At 40.0% G+C, this 19,129-nt stretch overlaps 2 protein-coding genes across 3 annotated transcripts in view; both read right to left on the bottom strand.

Moving 5' to 3' along the window:
- The window catches only part of add2 (adducin 2 (beta)), a 27,331-nt gene extending 21,906 nt beyond the window's left edge, over positions 1-5,425 (bottom strand). The window contains exon 1 of one of the 2 annotated variants that reach the window (XM_083527361.1): positions 5,118-5,425. The gene's annotated coding sequence lies outside the window, so the exon portion shown is untranslated. The remainder of the gene's footprint in view (positions 1-5,117) is intronic. The other variant, XM_083527362.1, reaches the window with a different exon arrangement.
- A 1,508-nt stretch (positions 5,426-6,933) lies between these two features.
- On the bottom strand, positions 6,934-17,805 carry figla (folliculogenesis specific bHLH transcription factor). Its single transcript, XM_083527484.1, has 5 exons — positions 17,510-17,805; positions 13,344-13,493; positions 9,667-9,759; positions 9,059-9,208; positions 6,934-7,191 (listed from the first exon to the last, which is right to left on the bottom strand). The coding sequence occupies exons 1-5, from the start codon at positions 17,705-17,707 to the stop codon at positions 7,174-7,176; spliced, it is 609 nt and encodes a 202-aa protein (XP_083383610.1). The 5' UTR covers positions 17,708-17,805; the 3' UTR covers positions 6,934-7,173.
- Positions 17,806-19,129: the final 1,324 nt, after the last annotated feature.

Genomic DNA, 19,129 nt, shown 5'->3' with positions numbered 1-19,129 from the left:
GGCCGGATGTGAGTTTTTTCTCTGTCCTGCTCTGAGGGATTGGGATGCTTTTAGAGGAAGTGAGGAAATTACGAATTTGAACCGGATCATCATGTAAGTGATCTGTAAGGAGATGATCTATGGTAATCACCTTAAAGCTCCACAGACTGCAAACCGACTACAAACCGCCTTCACAAAGATAAAAAAAAAAATCACCTTCGCCTTTTTCTGCTTCTCTAATGTTTGAGGATTTACTCATGTTCTTTGATTTGTAAAGAATCCAATTTACTTTTTTATTTTTCAACTTTTTTTTACTTGAATACTTTAAAATGACCTATAAAAAGATTAAAAAACCCACACACAGTTAATTAACATATATACAGTGAGGAAAATAAGTATTTGAACACCCTGCTATTTTGCAAGTTCTCCCACTTAGAAATCATGGAGGGGTCTGAAATTGTCATCGTAGGTGCATGTCCACTGTGAGAGACATAATCTAAAAATAATGTGATCTATCTATCAACAATATATGATTTTTAAACTATTTATTTGTATGATACAGCTGCAAATAAGTATTTGAACACCTGAGAAAGTCAATGTTAATATTTGGTACAGTAGCCTTTGTTTGCAATTACAGAGGTCAAACGTTTCCTGTAGTTTTTCACCAGGTTTGCACACACTGCAGGAGGGATTTTGGCCCACTCCTCCACACAGATCTTCTCTAGATCAGTCAGGTTTCTGGCCTGTCGCTGAGAAACACGGAGTTTGAGCTCCCTCCAAAGATTCTCTATTGGGTTTAGGTCTGAAAACTGGCTAGGCCATGCCAGAACCTTGATATGCTTCTTACAGAGCCACTCCTTGGTTATCCTGGCTGTGTGCTTCGGGTCATTGTCATGCTGGAAGACCCAGCCTCGACCCATCTTCAATGCTCTAACTGACGGAAGGAGGTTATTCCCCAAAATCTTGCAATACGTGGCTCCGGTCATCCTCTCCTCAATACAGTGCAGGCGCCCTGTCCCATGTGCAGAAAAACACCCCCAAAGCATGATGCTACCACCCCCATGCTTCACAGTAGGGATGGTGTTCTTGGGATGGTACTCATCATTCTTCTTCCTCCAAACACGTTTAGTGGAATTATGACCTAAAAGTTCTATTTTGGTCTCATCTGACCACATGACTTTCTCCCATGACTCCTCTGGATCATCCAAATGGTCATTGGCAAACTTAAGACGTGCCTGGACATGTGCTGGTTTAAACAGGGGAACCTTCCGTGCCATGCATGATTTCAAACCATGACGTCTTAGTGTATTACCAACAGTAACCTTGGAAACGGTGGTCCCAGCTCTTTTCAGGTCATTGACCAGCTTCTCCCATGTAGTTCTGGGCTGATTTCTCACCTTCCTTAGGATCATTAAGACCCCACGAGGTGAGATCTTGCATGGAGCCCCAGTCCGAGCGAGATTGACAGTCATGTTTAGCTTCTTCCATTTTCTAATGATTGCTCCAACAGAGGACCTTTTTTCACCAAGCTGCTTGGCAATTTCCCCGTAGCCCTTTCCAGCCTTGTGGAGGTGTACAATTTTGTCTCTAGTGTCTTTGGACAGCTCTTTGGTCTTGGCCATGTTAGTAGTTGGATTCTTACTGATTGTATGGGGTGGACAGGTGTCTTTATGCAGCTAACGACCTCAAACAGGTGCATCTAATTTAGGATAATAAATGTAGTGGAGGTGGAGATTTTAAAGGCAGACTAACAGGTCTTTGAGGGTCAGAATTCTAGCTGATAGACAGGTGTTCAAATACTTATTTGCAGCTGTATCATACTAATAAATAGTTTAAAAATCATATATTGTGATTTCTGGATTTTTTTTTTAGATTATGTCTCTCACAGTGGACATGCACCTACGATGACAATTTCAGACCCTCCATGATTTCTAAGTGGGAGAACTTGCAAAATAGCAGGGTGTTCAAATACTTATTTTCCTCATTGTAATTAAATGAAATTAAAACTGTGCAGGGCCGAGGTTTAAGTCCTCTATCGACAAAGAAAAATACAAACTGTCGGTAAACAAACAAACTAAGACATTTGATTAAAAAAAACATTTCTTTGTAGATAATTAATTAATTAAATGTAATCCCCGCGATGAAAATTGAAAAAAAAAGACAGAAATCTAACCTGAAAATTAAGGTAATTTTTTTATTTTTTATAATAATAAACAATATAGTATTTCTGATTTATTTTTAATATATATGTGTGTGTACACACTGTTAAATTCTAACTGATACATTTATTTTCATTTAATTCTTACATACGGTTCAGATTTTTAGTGTGAAATTAAACTAAAAAACAGATTAAGCATCTGGTGTAGAAATACTTCCACAGCAGAATATAACCACTGATGATTTGTTATTTTTTCTTCCTAAAATCCCAACTTGTGTAGCGTTTGTGTGTTTGATCAGAAAGGCGTGTGTGTGTGTGTATGTGTGTGTGTGTGTGTGGTGTTCACAGGGGAGATTAACGAGGTTCAGCGCAAATAACACAGTGAGCAAGTCACTTTATTCTTACTGGTAAAGTAACATGATCATTTAAATGCATGAGAAAACGAGGCAGACACACACACACACACACACACACACACACACACACACACACACACACACACACACACACACACACACACACACACACACACACACAGGTCTCCGGGAATGGTTGGAGAAGCAATGCCCACTGTACCACAACCCCTGAGGACACAGTTACAAACAATATTGATGTCTAACTGTAGTAAAATCAGCTGGGAGAAAATCAGAGCACCACAGATGAGAGTTGAATGTAAATAACATCAGACAAGTAAAATATATAGCCGCCACATCAACACATGGAAACAACAGTCATTGGTTGTTGGGAACAATGATCAGTCACCAATGGTCCAAACAACCAATCAACAATTAACACGCTTTCCAACAACCAATCACTGATCACTGTTTTCTCTGCCAACCAATCACGAATCAGCATTCTCTCCAACAGCCAATCTCAGAGCATTATATACTGTGTGTGTGTGTGTGTCTATATATTTATAGACACACACACACACACACACACACACACACACACACACACACACAGAGTATATAATTGCTATATAATGCACAGTATAACAAACGCTACACAAGTTGGGATTTATACATACACACACGCACACACACACACACACACACACACACACACACACACACACAATCTCACAAGTACCCCCATCCCCAGTACCAGCATCACTTATGCAGCCACAGTCCATGATGCCACCAACACCATTGTTAACTGCAGCCAAGACACAATTGTCTTGGTACTCCTCAGCAGCTTCTGCACCTGACGCACAGCACGAGGACTCGACTTCTCTGATGGACGCTTGTGAGGCCTGTTCCTGAATGGATCCCCTCTTCTAAAACCTCTGTTTGATCCTGACCACTGTACTGTAACTCAGTTTCTGGGTGTCACTGATCACCAGATGATTACACCAGGTACAGCTGTTATCACTGAGGGTGTACTCACTTTTGTTGGCAGTTATTTAGACCGTAATGTCTGTATGTTGTTATTTATATATATACAATCTGCACATTGATACTCTAAAATATATCCACATTTTATTTCTATAGTTTTGTCCCTTACAAGAAGATATACAGTATATATATATATATATATATATATATATATATATATATATATATATATATATATATATATATATATATATATATATATATATATACAGTACATGTGCTCTAGACTGATGAGTCTGAAATATTTGCTGTAGCAGGATGCAGTTTGTTTGCCTCCGTGTAGGAGAGCGGTACAATAATGCTTGTCTGCAGTGAAGCATGGTGGAGGTTTCCTGCAAGTTTGAAGCTGCATTTCTGCCAATGGATTTGGAGATGTGGTCAGGATTAATGGTGTCTTTATTGCTGAGAAATACAGGCAGATCATTCTCCATCATGCAGTACCTTCATCACCTAATTGGCCATGAATTAATTCTGCAGCAGAACAATGACCCCAAACATACAGCCAATGTCATTAACAACTAACTTCCACAGGAGAAAAACTCTGAGTCATGGAAGTAATAGTACTGATCCTCACAGAGACCTAATCTCAACATCATCGAGCCTGTCTGGGATTACATGAAGAGACAGAAGGATTTAAGGAGCCTACATCCACAGAAGATCTGTGGTTAGTTTTCCTCTATGTTTGGAAACAACCTGCCTGCTGAGTTCCTTCAAAAACCGTGTGCAAGTGTACCTAGAAAAATGTATGCTGGACAAAAAACCACCAAATATTTATTTGATCTGGATTTCTCTTCTGTTCATTTAAATTCCATTTCGTTAATTGATGATTGGTGCTGCTTCATGGCCGGCATGCGGCTGCCTAGCAACTGCTCATGCCAACATCAGCACCACTCTTCATTCATTGTAATGGCGATGTTTTGCACGGGAAAACAGTATGATGGAAACTCTAGGGACCAAACGCCAAACCGCGTCATCCCCTAACATACTAGATAGTGTGTATGTTTTCATTGGTATTATTATTATTATTATTATTTTCGCTATCAAGCGGTTACGTCATCAGCGGGTCCGCGATCACTGATTACGTTCCGAAGTCTCATAGACCACCTGGTTCACTGGGGCTATTTACAGGATCCAGGAGATGCCAGCTCGTTTTGCGACGATGCCCTCAATAGATGTTTTTAATGAAGCAATACCTGCTATGACGATCTGCCCATGCCAAATGCCCTGAAATCCCCCCCCTGTAGTGTCTATAATAACAGATACAATGCATCAGCACGGATATTACTGTACATAGAACATACCGAATATAAAATACACTCATAAATACAGAGGTGTACACAGGATATAGACAAGCTGAAGTTTTTTTTCCCACCACAACGTTGTTTACATCAGAAAGTCCGCAGGAGTCCTTGAAAAACAAGGCCGTGGATTAATGCAGCTGCGCTTCTCCAGACCCTTATAATAATCATTAGAATAAACATGTGCGCAGAAAGAGAGAGAGAGAGAGAGAGAGAGAGAGAGAGAGAGAGAGAGAGAGAGAGAGAGAGAGAGAGAGAGAACACCTCAATCACAGCGGTTCCTACCTTACAGCATCCTCTCCGGCGCGGCCTTTGTGTGTGTGTGTGTGTGTGTGTGTGTGTGTGTGTGTTCCTGCCACACCTGCAGCCGAGATCACAACTACACAGCACACAGCACAGGAAGATGAAGCTTATCCCTCGTTCCTCCTCTTCTTTCGATGAGAACCGAGGTTCTTCCTGCTAAAGGTTCACGACTAAAGGTTTTGGTCATTGAGGAGAGACAGAGCATCTCTCTGTAGACCCTCTGTAGACCAGCCCACTGCCGCGCCTCTCATTACACACCAATCACTTCACTGAGTCGATTCATTTGAACTGAACTGAACTGATCCACGCGACTCTGAACTGGTTTCATCCACCAGATGAATGATGAACCGGAATCACACTGCAATACTTTTATACCGATTTTACAGTGTATTAAGATCTTTAGACTCTTATTGGCACTGAATTGCACCAGATCTTGTCACTCGGATGAAGCTTTTCTCAAATGTACATCCTCTGAATCTAAATACACATCAGACTCCCTCACCCCCCACACATGGACGTGGAAGCTTAATAGTTTGGGTTTGTTTTTAAAGGTTAGAGATGCATTCCGTAAAGTGAGAGGAATCCTGAACTAACATGGCTCCCAATCCACACTTCAACACCATGCAGTTGCTTCTGGACTGAGGCTGAAGTGTACGTCCAAACAATTTTTTTTTTCTAGAGAGCAAACAGTCGTCTGGCATGTTATCGATTATGAATGACTTTCCCAGTCACCGCACCTAAATCCTATTAAACTGCTCTGAGATGAACTGGATCACAAGAAGGAAATCTCCAGTCTTTTTTTACATGACATGGCATAGTATTTCAGCTTAATGTTTGGAGAAACAAAGTGTCCAGATGCTAAGAGAGAATTTTTCAATAAAAATAAAGTGAAACATTACTACATTTATAGATTTGGTTAAAGGAAATCTCTGTAATGTTCAATTACCAAATTTGTTGCATAGATACAGATAAAAAAAAAAAAAACCATAAAAAAAACTTGATCTTTCCAAACGTTTCACAGCCGCTGTATATAATTAAAGTAAACAAAATCATCAATAACTAAAATAAATCAAATAAATTAAATCCATGAATGAATTGTACAACGCAAAATTTATTGATTTCTGCGATTATTTATTTTTTACATCTCACCGTCATACAGCCAATAATTCACCCCCCTCCTGGTAAGTAGAGGTATTGCAGTCTAGTTTTTTTCTTAACTAATTCAGAGAAGAAACACCTTAGAATTGGAATCAGCCGTGTACATGCATCTAAAGGACAAAGGACACATATTTGGAGACGAAATCTTATACATCCTGGACAGAGAAGACAGATGGCTTGAGAGAGGAGTGGAGGAGGCCAACTATGTTCAGGTGGAAAATCCTTCTCTCAACAGAAGTGGAGGCCACAAACTGTCTCCTATTATTCATGCTGCTCTTTAATCCAAGACCTCTTCATGCATCCACTAGGAAAGCCACAACTAAGGACCATCCATTCATTGCTCATTACCCACCTAGTACTTCTATCCTTTCTCTTCTCTTACTCTTCTTCTCTGGGGTCATTACATTCATTTATTAACAAATTTCATTACTTACTTCTAGGATCCCCTCACACTCTCACCTCCCCCTGGTTCCCTCAACGAGGCTTTTCAGGAAGAGTCCTGCTAACTTCCCTGAGACTGAAGAATCTGCTCAAATGAGTAGTGAAATGTTTCAATCCAGAAGTCCAGTTGACCCAACTTCCAGATAACGGCACTTTTCAGATGCCACCCTGAATTTATTTAATAGACAAAAATGAGACGGTGTGCTGACATTTTAATAGTAAGTGCTCATACAAAAAACAAAACACTTTCAAAATATACTTAACAGAGAAAATTACAATATAACAATTACAACAAAAAAAAAACTTGCCAACTGTTCAGATGTGAAATCATTTTGCTTTTTTAAATAAAAATAAACTAATAATTACACAATCCCTCTTTATCCAAGATTATATAAATTTTTCAGTGTGATGATCTGTGGAAGACGAGGCGGCGTCCTCCTCATCTCGTCTGACAGACCTGCAGTGAAGAGATTTATTTGTTGGTTATCAAACGCTGGGCCGGGTCATATTTTACATGAGCAGTTTGCGTATCCTACTTTCCCAGAACGGACTCCGATACGGTAACTCAAGCCTCCTCGAATCGATCAAAGACACAGATTTTAATAAATTATTATCCTTTTGTGGAAAGAAGATCGGATTCCCCAGGATCCTTGGTTTTACTGCAGTGTAGGAGAAAAGCATAAATCATATAAAGCAATAAAACACTTCATGTTGTGCTGTAATAGGAAACTAATTAACAACAGATGATGTTGTACAGGTGTAAAGAAAAAGAGATATTTTCCTACAACCGTTGCCATGAAACATTTTATTCCACTTATACCACAACGATTCCCTGATAATACTAATTATAACAGAATGTTACACTTCTGTTACAGGTATCTGATCCACTATGTATTCGTTGTATTCCATCTGCCACTTACCCTGGCTGCAAGACCGGATAAGACCGGCTGCAAGACCGAATAAGACCGGCTGCAAGACCGAATAAGACCGGCTGCACGACCGAATAAGACCGGCTGCACGACCGGCTGCACGACCGGCTGCACGACCGGCTGCACGACCGGCTGCACGACCGGCTGCACGACCGGCTGCATGACCGAATAAGACCGGCAGTAAGACCGAATAAGACCGGCAGTAAGACCTGCTGCAAGTCCGGCTGCAAGACCGGATGTAAGACCGGCAGTTAGACTGAATAAGACCGGCTGTAAGACCGGCATCTGTAGTAAAAGTCTTTACAGAATGAGACATAAATGAGAAGCATGATGGATATCTGTGCTGTATGATTTAGATAAAATGTACATATTGTGAAGCATCGCAATACAACATTTACATTTGCAGCATTTATCAGACGCCCTCATCCAGAGCGACGTAGAAAAAAGTGCTTTGAGTCTCTAGAAATGAATAAATCTACACTGTACACCAGATATATAACTTATACTTAATATAAATATAACTTAAATTCTACAAACTTGTAAAGTGCTAATTTAAGTGTCTCGGGAAGATGAAGGTCTTCAGTTGTTGCTTGAAGATAGTCAGGGACTCTGCTGTACGACATCTAGAGGAAGTTCATACCACCACCTCGGTGCCAGAACAGAACAGAGAAGAGCCTTGAAGTGTACTTACCTCTCATTCTGAGAGAAGGAGGTACCAGTGGAGCAGTGCTGGGAATCTCAGACAGCGTGGTGCAGTAAAAGATGTGATGAGGTCTCTGAGGTAAGATGGTGCTGGTCCATTTTTGGCCTTGTAGGCAAGCTTTAGTTTACAATTTACAATAATTTAGAAGTAGCTATGAACGCCTTCAGTCTTAAGCCTTAAGCAGGACCCTCAACCCCACCGCTGTTCATTTGTATGAATGAGATAAACCTTCACCTGATTGCTCTGGATACTGGTGTCTGGCAAAAGTTATAAATGTAAACCTGTTCCAGCATGACAATGCACCTGTACACAAAGCCAGCTCCATGAAGATCTGCTATACATGGGTTGGAGTGGAAGATCTACTGCCCAGACATATCGGACCCTATTCAACACATTTTTGGGGATGAATGTGAATGATGACGACTGCACCCCAGGTCTCCTCACCTACATCAGTACCTGACTTTACTAACACCCTTGAGGCTGAATGAGACCACGTCTCCACAAGCACACACTATAATCTAGTGAAACATCTTCTCAGAAGAGTGGAGCTAATTATAAAATTATTAGAATATATTACATTATAATATAAGTCAATGCAGCACAGCACAAAATTCTTGTCAGGTGTCCACATACTCAGTCACTATCAGTGTAGCGTAATGAAATTGTGTTACTGTAACTGCAGGATCTCCTACCAGTGTGTGGTCAGAGCCGACCTGAATGATGTAGACAGGGACTGTGCACTGCACCGCCATGTTGCTCATGTCCATCTCATCCACTTCTTCTGCAACAGCGGCTGATGGAGAGGTGACTGATAAAGACTGGTTGGTCAGAGAGTCGAGCACCTGACAGAGGGAATGAGGGAAAGAGAGAGAGAAAAAAAATTCAGAAAAATACAAGAGGGAAAAAAAAATTTATACAAATTTCTAAGGATTTTATGGTTTTGACATCTGTGTGGTTTCGAAAACATGTATTAGAATATAAAAAAATAATAATAATTATTATTTTTTTTTTTTATTATTAATGGAAAAGCCCTTAAACGTGAAAAGAATAAAGCAACCAAAAATACCCCCCAGTATAAGAGAAAGGAAGTTGCATTTTTCCTTTGGCCTTCATTTGCATACTGAAACATGATTGGCTTTTAGATTTTATGATGCAATATCCCTTGTGGGAAAAATCGACAGTATTCTTCGTGAGATTTTTTACTCCATGAAAGAGTTTCTAAAATTAATATAATTCAAAAGGTTAGTTCTACTTCAATAAGGTATTAAACCAATATTCAAGGCACACACACAAATCTTACCTCATCCACATTCCACAAATCAGCACACCGATCATTAGAGGGTGAATAGCTGTAGCTCATGTTCTCCAACAGCTCGCTCGAAGCTTCATCACTCTGCCAAGAACATCATAATCATCAAGATAAAATAGGTTATTATAGACGCTCGGAAACTGGCGTGTGTGTAATTATATAAAGTAATGGAGAGTGTGTTAGAAAAGAGTGCAGGCAGGGTGGAGTGGGTGGAGAAGAGTGATCGCAGGAGTGATTTGTGATAGAAGAGTATCTGTGAGAGTGAAAGTGAAAGTTTATAAGACTGTGGTGAGACCTGAGATGTTGTATGGATTAGAGACAGTGGCATTGAGTAAAAGATAGGCGGTGAAGCTGGAGGTAGCAGAGCTGAAGATGTTGAGGTTTTTCGTTGGGAGTAACCAGGATGGACAGGATTAGAACAGGGGGGGGTATGGAGACTGATGATCCGCTGTGGCGACCCCTAATGGGAGCATACGGAAGAAGATGATGTCGTTGGGGCAGGTGGGCTGGGCTTTTTTTTTATATATTATATATATATATATATATATATATACACAGTGAGGAAAATAAGTATTTGAACACTCTGCTATTTTGTAAGTTCTCCCACTTAGAAATTATGGAGGGGTCTGAAATTGTCATCGTATCTGCATGTCCACTGTGAGAGACATAACCTAAAAAAAAAATCCAGAAATCACAATATATGATTTTTAAACTATTTATTTGTATGATACAGCTGCAAATAAGTATTTGAACACCTGTCTATCAGCTAGAATTCTGACCCTCAAAGACCTGTTAGTCTGCCTTTAAAATGTTCACCTCCACTACATTTATTATCCTAAATTAGATTCACCTGTTTGAGGTCGTTAGCTGCATAAAGACACCTGTCCACCCCATACAATCAGTAAGAATCCAACTACTAACATGGCCAAGACCAAAGAGCTGTCCAAAGACACTAGAGACAAAATTGTACACCTCCACAAGGCTGGAAAGGGCTACGGGGAAATTGCCAAGCAGCTTGGTGAAAAAAGGTCCACTGTTGGAGCAATCATTAGAAAATGGAAGAAGCTAAACATCACTGTCAATCTCCCTCGGACTGGGGCTCCATGCAAGATCTCACCTCGTGGGGTCTCAATGATCCTAAGGAAGGTGAGAAATCAGCCCAGAACTACATGGGAGAAGCTGGTCAATGACCTAAAAAGAGCTGAGACCACCGTTTCCAAGGTTAAGTCAAGTCAAGTCAAGTTTATTTGTATAGCACTTTTCACAACAGACATTGTCTCAAAGCAGCTTTACAGAAAACAACAGTGAAGGTGAATGGTGTGCGTTTGTCCCTGATGAGCAGCCGTGGCGACAGTGGCAAGGAAAAACTCCCTTAGATGATATGAGGAAGAAACCTTGAGAGGAACCAGACTCAAAGGGGAACCCATCCTCATATGGGTGACATCAAAAGTTTGGTCATAAATCTTTCAACAATACAGAACAATTTGTGATCATCATAGATCCAGCATCAGCTTCTCCATGCCAGGGCCTTTAAACACTCGGCATCTACTTCTCCATGATCATCCATAGGTCCATAATCTTCACGAGGTGGGACGTGACTGGAGCTGGCCAAACCTCAGGATGCCTCGGGATGGGGAGAGAAAGAGAAGCAGTGGAGAGGAATTAGCGTAGCTGCTGTTCATGATATTAACAGCACAAGTTGATAATGTGCATGTGATCAGATGTTCTGGAGCACAAGGTTGTGATGTGATGTGTGTGATGTGTGTTATGTGTAGGCTTTGCTAAAAAGATATGTTTTTAATCTGCACTTAAACTGGGAGAGTGTATCTGAACCCCGAACACTGTCAGGAAGACTATTCCAGAGTTTAGGAGCCAAATGTGAAAATGCTCTACCGCCTTTAGTGGACTTTGCTATTCTAGGAACTACTAGAAGCCCAGAGTTTTGAGATCTCAGGGAGCGTGACGGATTGTAGCGTGTTAAGAGACTGGATAGATACATGGGAGCCAAACCATTTAGTGCTTTATAAGTGAGTAGCAGTAGTTTGTAGTCTATTCGAAACTTAATAGGAAGCCAATGTAGGGACGATAAGATTGGGGTTATATGATCGTATTTTCTTGACCTAGTAAGAACTCTTGCTGCGGCATTCTGAACTAACTGAAGCTTGTTTATTAATGATGCAGGACATCCACCTAGTAATGCATTACAGTAGTCTATTCTAGAGGTCATAAACGCATGGACGAGCTTCTCTGCATCAGATATAGATAACATATTTCTTAGCTTAGAAATATTTCTAAGGTGAAAGAAGGCTGTTTTTGTAACTTAAGTGATGTGATTTTTTAAATTTACTGTTACTGTTGGTAATACACTAAGACGTCATGGTTTGAAATCATGCATGGCACGGAAGGTTCCCCTGCTTAAACCAGCACATGTCCAGGCACTTCTTAAGTTTGCCAATGACCATTTGGATGATCCAGAGGAGTCATGGGAGAAAGTCATGTGGTCAGATGAGACCAAAATAGAACTTTTGGGTCATAATTCCACTAAACGTGTTTGGAGGAAGAAGAATGATGAGTACCATCCCAAGAACACCATCCCTACTGTGAAGCATGGGGGTGGTAGCATCATGCTTTGGGGGTGTTTTTCTGCACATGGGACAGGGTGACTGCACTGTATTAAGGAGAGGATGACCGGGGCCATGTATTGTGAGATTTTGGGGAACAACCTCCTTCCCTCAGTTAGAGCATTGAAGATGGGTCAAGGCTGGGTCTTCCAACATGACAATGACCCGAAGCACACAGCCAGGATAACCAAGGAGTGGCTCTGTAAGAAGCATATCAAAGTTCTGGCGTGGCCTAGCCAGTCTCCAGACCTAAACTCAATAGAGAATCTTTGGAGGGAGCTCAAACTCTGTGTTTCTCAGCGACAGGCCAGAAACCTGACTGATCTAGAGAAGATCTGTGTGGAGGAGTGGGCCAAAATCCCTCCTGCAGTGTGTGCAAACCTGGTGAAAAACTACAGGAAACGTTTGACCTCTGTAATTGCAAACAAAGGCTCCTGTACCAAATATTAACATTGACTTTCTCAGGTGTTCAAATACTTATTTGCAGCTGTATCATACAAATAAATAGTTAAAAAAAAAAATCATATATTGTGATTTCTGGATTTTTTTTTTTTTTAGATTATGTCTCTCACAGTGGACATGCACCTACGATGACAATTTCAGACCCCTTCATGATTTCTAAGTGGGAGAACTTGCAAAATAGCAGCGTGTTCAAATACTTATTTTCCTCACTGTAATTAAATGTAGACAAAAATGCATTTACTTTTACTGATTATATTTTTACACAAATATCTGCATTTTCTACTACTTACATTATTAAACCAGACTCATTTTAGTTTTAACATATTTCCTGTCATTCTCCTGGTCACCATCATCTCTGCTTGTGTTCTATATGGTGGATCTTCAGTCTGGACACGTAGTAATAATCACTACTTTTTTACTGAAGTATTCAACTTCGACTTCAACATTTTTTAGTCTTTTAAAGCGTGAGGATCTGCACTTCTACTGAGTGAAGGATGAGTGGACTTTTGCCGTCTCTGATAGAATGTACATAGTGTGTGTGATGGTTAGATGCTTAAGTATAGTGTGTGTGTGAACTGCACTGACATGTGCTGAGGTGTCGCTGAGGACGGAGGTCAGCAGTCGGATGTACTCGGTGGCTGCCTTCAGCATGTCCACTTTACTGGGTTTGCGGTCTCGTGGCATCACCGGTACGATCCGCCTCAGGTAAGAGAACATGCTGTTCAGACTACGCACCTGCAGGGGGCGCCAAAGGACAGAAGACCACAATGAGGACCAGCAAAATGTCTCACAAAATTCATTCTCATACATAAACTGTTCTGGATTTTTCTCCAAAAACAAAAAGACTTATAACTGCACTGTAAGATGATTAAATTCGACACAACAAAACAATATTGAATAATAAAAAAAAAGAGTTTTAAAAATAGTTTTTTCCCCCCCAAGGAATTAATGAGTTTCCTGTATTTGGTCATTTTTTGAGGCTTGGTGTTAATCTGATAAAACCAGATAAAAAAATAAAACTTTTTAAAGCTCTCAGTCAGATGAGAAATAAATTGGATTATAGAGCAGTTTATTTATGATTTAATCTGTTTTTATTCTAATAAACAGATCTCTAACACTTAGCCAGCTCAATTAGGTATTTAATACGCGATTGCCACTACTTGACCATCGACAGGAAGCCCCGCCCACATAACTGATCCAAAAAATCTTAAATCAAATAAAAATAATCCATGTTTAATCTGGCTCCAATCATCACATTTGAAAGTCCTAATAAGCATTTAGGAGGTGTTGAGGTGAAGTTTGCTGTGAGGTGATCATCTTATCTTATGTGAAAACCACTTCACAATTTAATAGCAGGTACTTTTAGATGTGGGCGTGGCCTAATTGTTTAATTTCAATCAGCGTTCCAATGAGCTCCCTGTTGATATGGCAGCCAACCAATCACAAACAGTTCAATATCCATAACTTCTTTAAATTACTTAAGATCCTAAACAATCCCAATCCTATCCATCCATATACATATACTGTGTGGCCAAAAGTATTTGGACACCCGACTTTTCCCACACATGTGGCACACAAAATTGGAAGCGACGTCTTTGGATACAGCGGCATGAAATCTTTCCTTCACTTGTACGAAGAGACCCAAAGCTGTTCCAGCATGACAATGCTCCTGTACACAAAGCCAGCTCCAAGAAGATCTGCTTTCCATGGGTCGGAGTGGAAGATCTCCTGCTATAGAGCTCAAACACTATTGAACATCTTTGGGATGAACGTGAATGCTGAATGGACCCCAGACCTTCTCACCTACAGTCAGTACCTGACTTTACTAACACACTTGCAGCTGAATCATTCTCCACAAATCTAGTGGAACATCTTCCCAGAAGAGTGGAGATTATTATAAAAGTAAATGGAGACTAAATGCAAAAATGGGATGTTCAAAAAGAAAAAACACAAACCAAATCTCTGGTCAGGTGTCCACAAACATACAGGTGCATCTCAATAAACTAAAATGTTGTGGAAAAGTTGATTTATTTTAGTAATTCAACACACAAATGGTAAAACTGGTGTATTAAATAAATTCAGTGCACACAGACTGAAGTAGTTTAAATCTTTGGTTCTTTTAATTGTGATTATTTTGTTGCACATTCAACAAAAACCCTCCAATTCACATCTCAACCAATGAGAATATGGCGAAAAAACGAAAAAGTGTAGAAATAAAAGATTCACAACCAACCAACAGAACTGCAGCCTTGAGAGACTCGTCAAGCAAAATCCATTCAAGAATTTGAGTGAACTTTACAAGGAACGTACTGAGGTTTGGGTCAAGGCATCAAGAGCCACCACACCCAGACGTGTCAAAAGAATCTGGCTTCAGTTGTGGTATTCCTCTTGTTAAACTGCTCCTGAACCACAGACGTTCACAGAACGTCAGCGGCATCTTACCTGGGCTAAAGAGAAGATCTGGACTGTTTCATAGTGGTCCAAAGTCCTCTTTACAGATGAAAGCAAGTTTTGTATTTCACTTGGAAATCAAGGTCCCAGAATCTGAAGGAAGGGTGGAGAAGTTCATCACAAGTTGCTTGAAGTCCAGTGTTAAGTTTCCACAGTCTGGGATGATTTGGGGTGCAGTGTCTCCTGTTGGTATTTTTTAAAAAACAAAAAGTCACTGCACCCGTTTACCAAGAAATTGTAGAGCAGTTCATGCTTCCCTTCGCTGACCAGCTTTATGGAGATACTGGTTTCATTTTCCAGCAGGATTTGGCACCGGCTCACGCTGTCAAAAGCACCAAAAGTTAGTTAAAGGACCATGGTGATGGTGTGTTTGACTTGTCAGCAAACTCACCAGACCTGAACCTCACAGAGTATCTCTGGTGTAGTGTCAAGAGGAACATGAGAAACAAGAGACTAAAAAAAATGCATATGAGCTGAAGGCCATGGTCAATGAAACCTGGGCTTCCATACCACCTCAGCGGTGCCACGGTCTGATCGCCTCAGCGGTGCCACGGTCTGATCTCCTCAGCGGTGCCACGGTCTGATCTCCTCCATGCCACGCCCAATTGAGGCAGTAATTAAAGCAGAAGGAGCCTCAACTAATTATTAAGTACAGATACAGTAAATGAACAGACTTTCCAGAAGACCCACAAATTTTTTGTAATGAAGTTCTCATTTGTTGAGATATGAATTGGTGTGTTTTTGTTACATGTGATCCAAAACCCTGACAATTAAAATAACTGAAGACTTTGTCTATTTATTTATTACACGAGTTTCACAATTTGAGTTGTAGTCAACATTCGAATGTGTCGAGATGCACCTGTACACACACACAATGTACAAAATAGTACGAAGTTAAGAGCGTCATCATTGTGCTTTTTGAAACAGTAAATTTATTTGTAGAACTGTTAATACTCATCATAAAGAACAAGCAATGAATCCTAACGAATCTTTCCGAACACTCGTAATTAATTAATTCAGGTCGACTGATTCCTTGTGCTCCGATTTCGTTTTTCTGCATCAGCGCCACAGCACCACGCCAAAGAATTATACAAAACGCACAACGTTAATTTCTCTCTTGATAAATGATGACTGATAGTCACACACACACACACACACACACACACACACACACACACACACACACACACACACACACGAATTAACGTGTTCAGAAGCGTGAACTGTAAGCTGAAGGTCTCCGTCGCTTTTATTTAATTACGTCTAATAAATTCAAACAAAATCGTGAATAATTGAAAAACAGTGTAATGAGATTGTTGAAGATTTACATTGAAGCGCCGCTTTGGTTTAGTTTTTTGCTGTAAAAAACCCTGACAAAACTTTCATCATTCTTCACTCGACGAGGCTCTTAAATAAAAATAAAAAAAATCTCATGGGTTTTTTTGAGGTATAAACTTTAATCCTAGGCTCGTATATTTGACTCTTTTTGCTTCTTTTGCATTCTAAAATTTTTTTCCATGAACGTTTATTATATTAATCCTAATAATTTACACTCATCTCATATTTCACATTATATATTAGCCACCACGTGTTGCTGGGGGTCAAAGAAATCTACCTTGAGGCCTGCAGAATTAACAGTGTGAAATACATGAGAATTAATCTGTTGCTGTAACCAATCAGATTTCAAGTTAGCAAGACCAGGGCCATCTAGCAGGCGTACAGTAACATTAGCATTTCTACATCCTTTCTTTGCACGTCAGAGAGCGCACTGGTCAGAGCTCACAATCTGTAGCAGACTTTTCAAGAATATCTGGAAAGTCAAAATCAGTTACGCTCTTTTATGAACCTTTTCTATTTTTTCTGTCCTGTAGAATTTGCACAAAAACACGACATTTGATTTGCGGAGTGGTGCAGTTGTGGCTCCAGTGAAAGGAGACGTGTTGAATTGTGTGCATTGGGTTTTTTGCTTTAGTGATGATGTTCATTCTCACTGTATAAGATCCTGTGTGAGATGCAGCACTCTGTTCTACTGCACTGCTCTAGAACACTGATGGGTTCTGGAGATGTGATGAAGAATTGATTCGGGTAAATACATATATCACAGCATACATAAGCATCCAGCAAGGATGTAGAAAAGAGGAAGAATCCATGCACTGGTTAATTTGAACAGTTAGAGAAGGTTTGACAAAAACAGGAAGATGAAAGAGAAAAATCAGAAAAGCTTATATGACTCATAAAAATTCGAATCTCAGTATTCGGTTCAAAGAGTCGATTCTTTCGCACATGGCATGTCCACTAACCCGGAGCCGCTCTTTGGCGTTGGCTATCTGTCTCTTCTTTGTAGCATCGTCTCTATCCTCCATGTCCATGTACTGTCCATCCTCCGTCCTCAGCAACTTTCCGATATTCACGTGCACCGGAAGCGACGGCTCGGTGCTCTCGTGCAGCAAAATGTCGCCCATCATCTCTCTCTCAGGCACTTTCATTAATCCTCCCATCACCTCCCTCTTTACGCTCTGAACAACAAAACAAAACAAAACTAGACATTTACGTACAAAAAAAATATAAAGCCATACCAAAACACACCACTTCCGCCAGTTTTACTTGTTAAAAAGAAATTTAAACGCGCGCACCTGGTTTAAGCCCCGCCCTCTAATTATCATCCGCGTCAATTAAAGGAATGGAATACCGCTGTTAGCCACCAGAGGGCGGAAATCAGGGGACATAACGGAACAGGCGTACAACGTCAAGTTTATTAATTATAGAATGTCATTTACTATTAATAATATTTATTATTCTTTTCTTTTTTTGTGCCATCGATTAATTAAAATAGTTCCTGATTAATCGCAGCTTAATCGCACATTTGTAACTGTTCTAAATGTACCTTGAATGTATACTTAGTTGCCTTTAATTAATACTCTAATGAACATGTGCATGGACTAATATCGATGCTTTATGCCTATGTATGTTTATTATAAGTGAAACCGAACTCAACATAGAGCATGAAGACAAAATATTCTAGTAAATGTTTTAATAATGGTGTTTTAAATGACGTAAATCATCTGGACACCAAACGGGACTTTTTGCTATGTTTCCACACGGACGGTTTTAATTGCCGGAGTGGCGGATTTTGGTGCTTGATTTGAGACTTGCCGCATCAGTAAAACAAATGTTTAGTGATTAATATATAAATATATATATATATATCGGTGGAGTTTATTTATTATTTATATATGAGTAAAGAAAGTACATTTGAATGCGCACTGCATTAAGCGCATGTAAATAAAATGAGTGCTGTTAAAATTAATTTGCGTTAATTACACACACATATCCAAAGTGCACTCTTCTGTGTGTGTGTGTGTGTGTGTGTGTGTGTGTGTGTGTGTGTGTGTGTATAACTCAGCCAATCAGATTTCTATCTGCCATTTTATATTTGCACCACTAGATGTCCACAGCTGAACAGTTCACATCCCTCACAAACACAACATTGCTGCTGGGTCTTAGATTTTCTTCTCTTGTGCCATTTTAATGTTTTACTTCGCTTCATGCAGGTTGTAAATCCCACTACTGCTGTGTTAATCCTTCATTTTCATTCCAAACAGTGACGCCGGTGATGAAAATGAAAAGCAAACATGTGGTGCGTGACAAAGTGGAGTAGCAGTTACTTTCTTACAGTGAATATTTTCACAGAAATTCTAATGGTTTCCACTACAAATACCAAACTAATAGAAACCATCATCTGAAAAACCATTTGTAACTGTTTCAAGCAATTGGTTTCTATTATAAATCATCTTTCTGTACATCATCATCATCAAACCAAAGAAACCTTTGTAGAAAAGTATGGAATGTGGACACTAATGGACCTAATGGTCCCAGTTGGTGTCTGTTGTTTTGTCGAGAAGGTTCTGGGGGTGAATTCA

This window comes from Silurus aristotelis (genome assembly GCF_946808225.1).
Source record: "Silurus aristotelis genome assembly, chromosome: 23".
In the NCBI taxonomy this organism is placed as follows: Eukaryota; Metazoa; Chordata; class Actinopteri; order Siluriformes; family Siluridae; genus Silurus; species Silurus aristotelis.
This window is presented reverse-complemented; position numbering and strand designations above follow the sequence as displayed.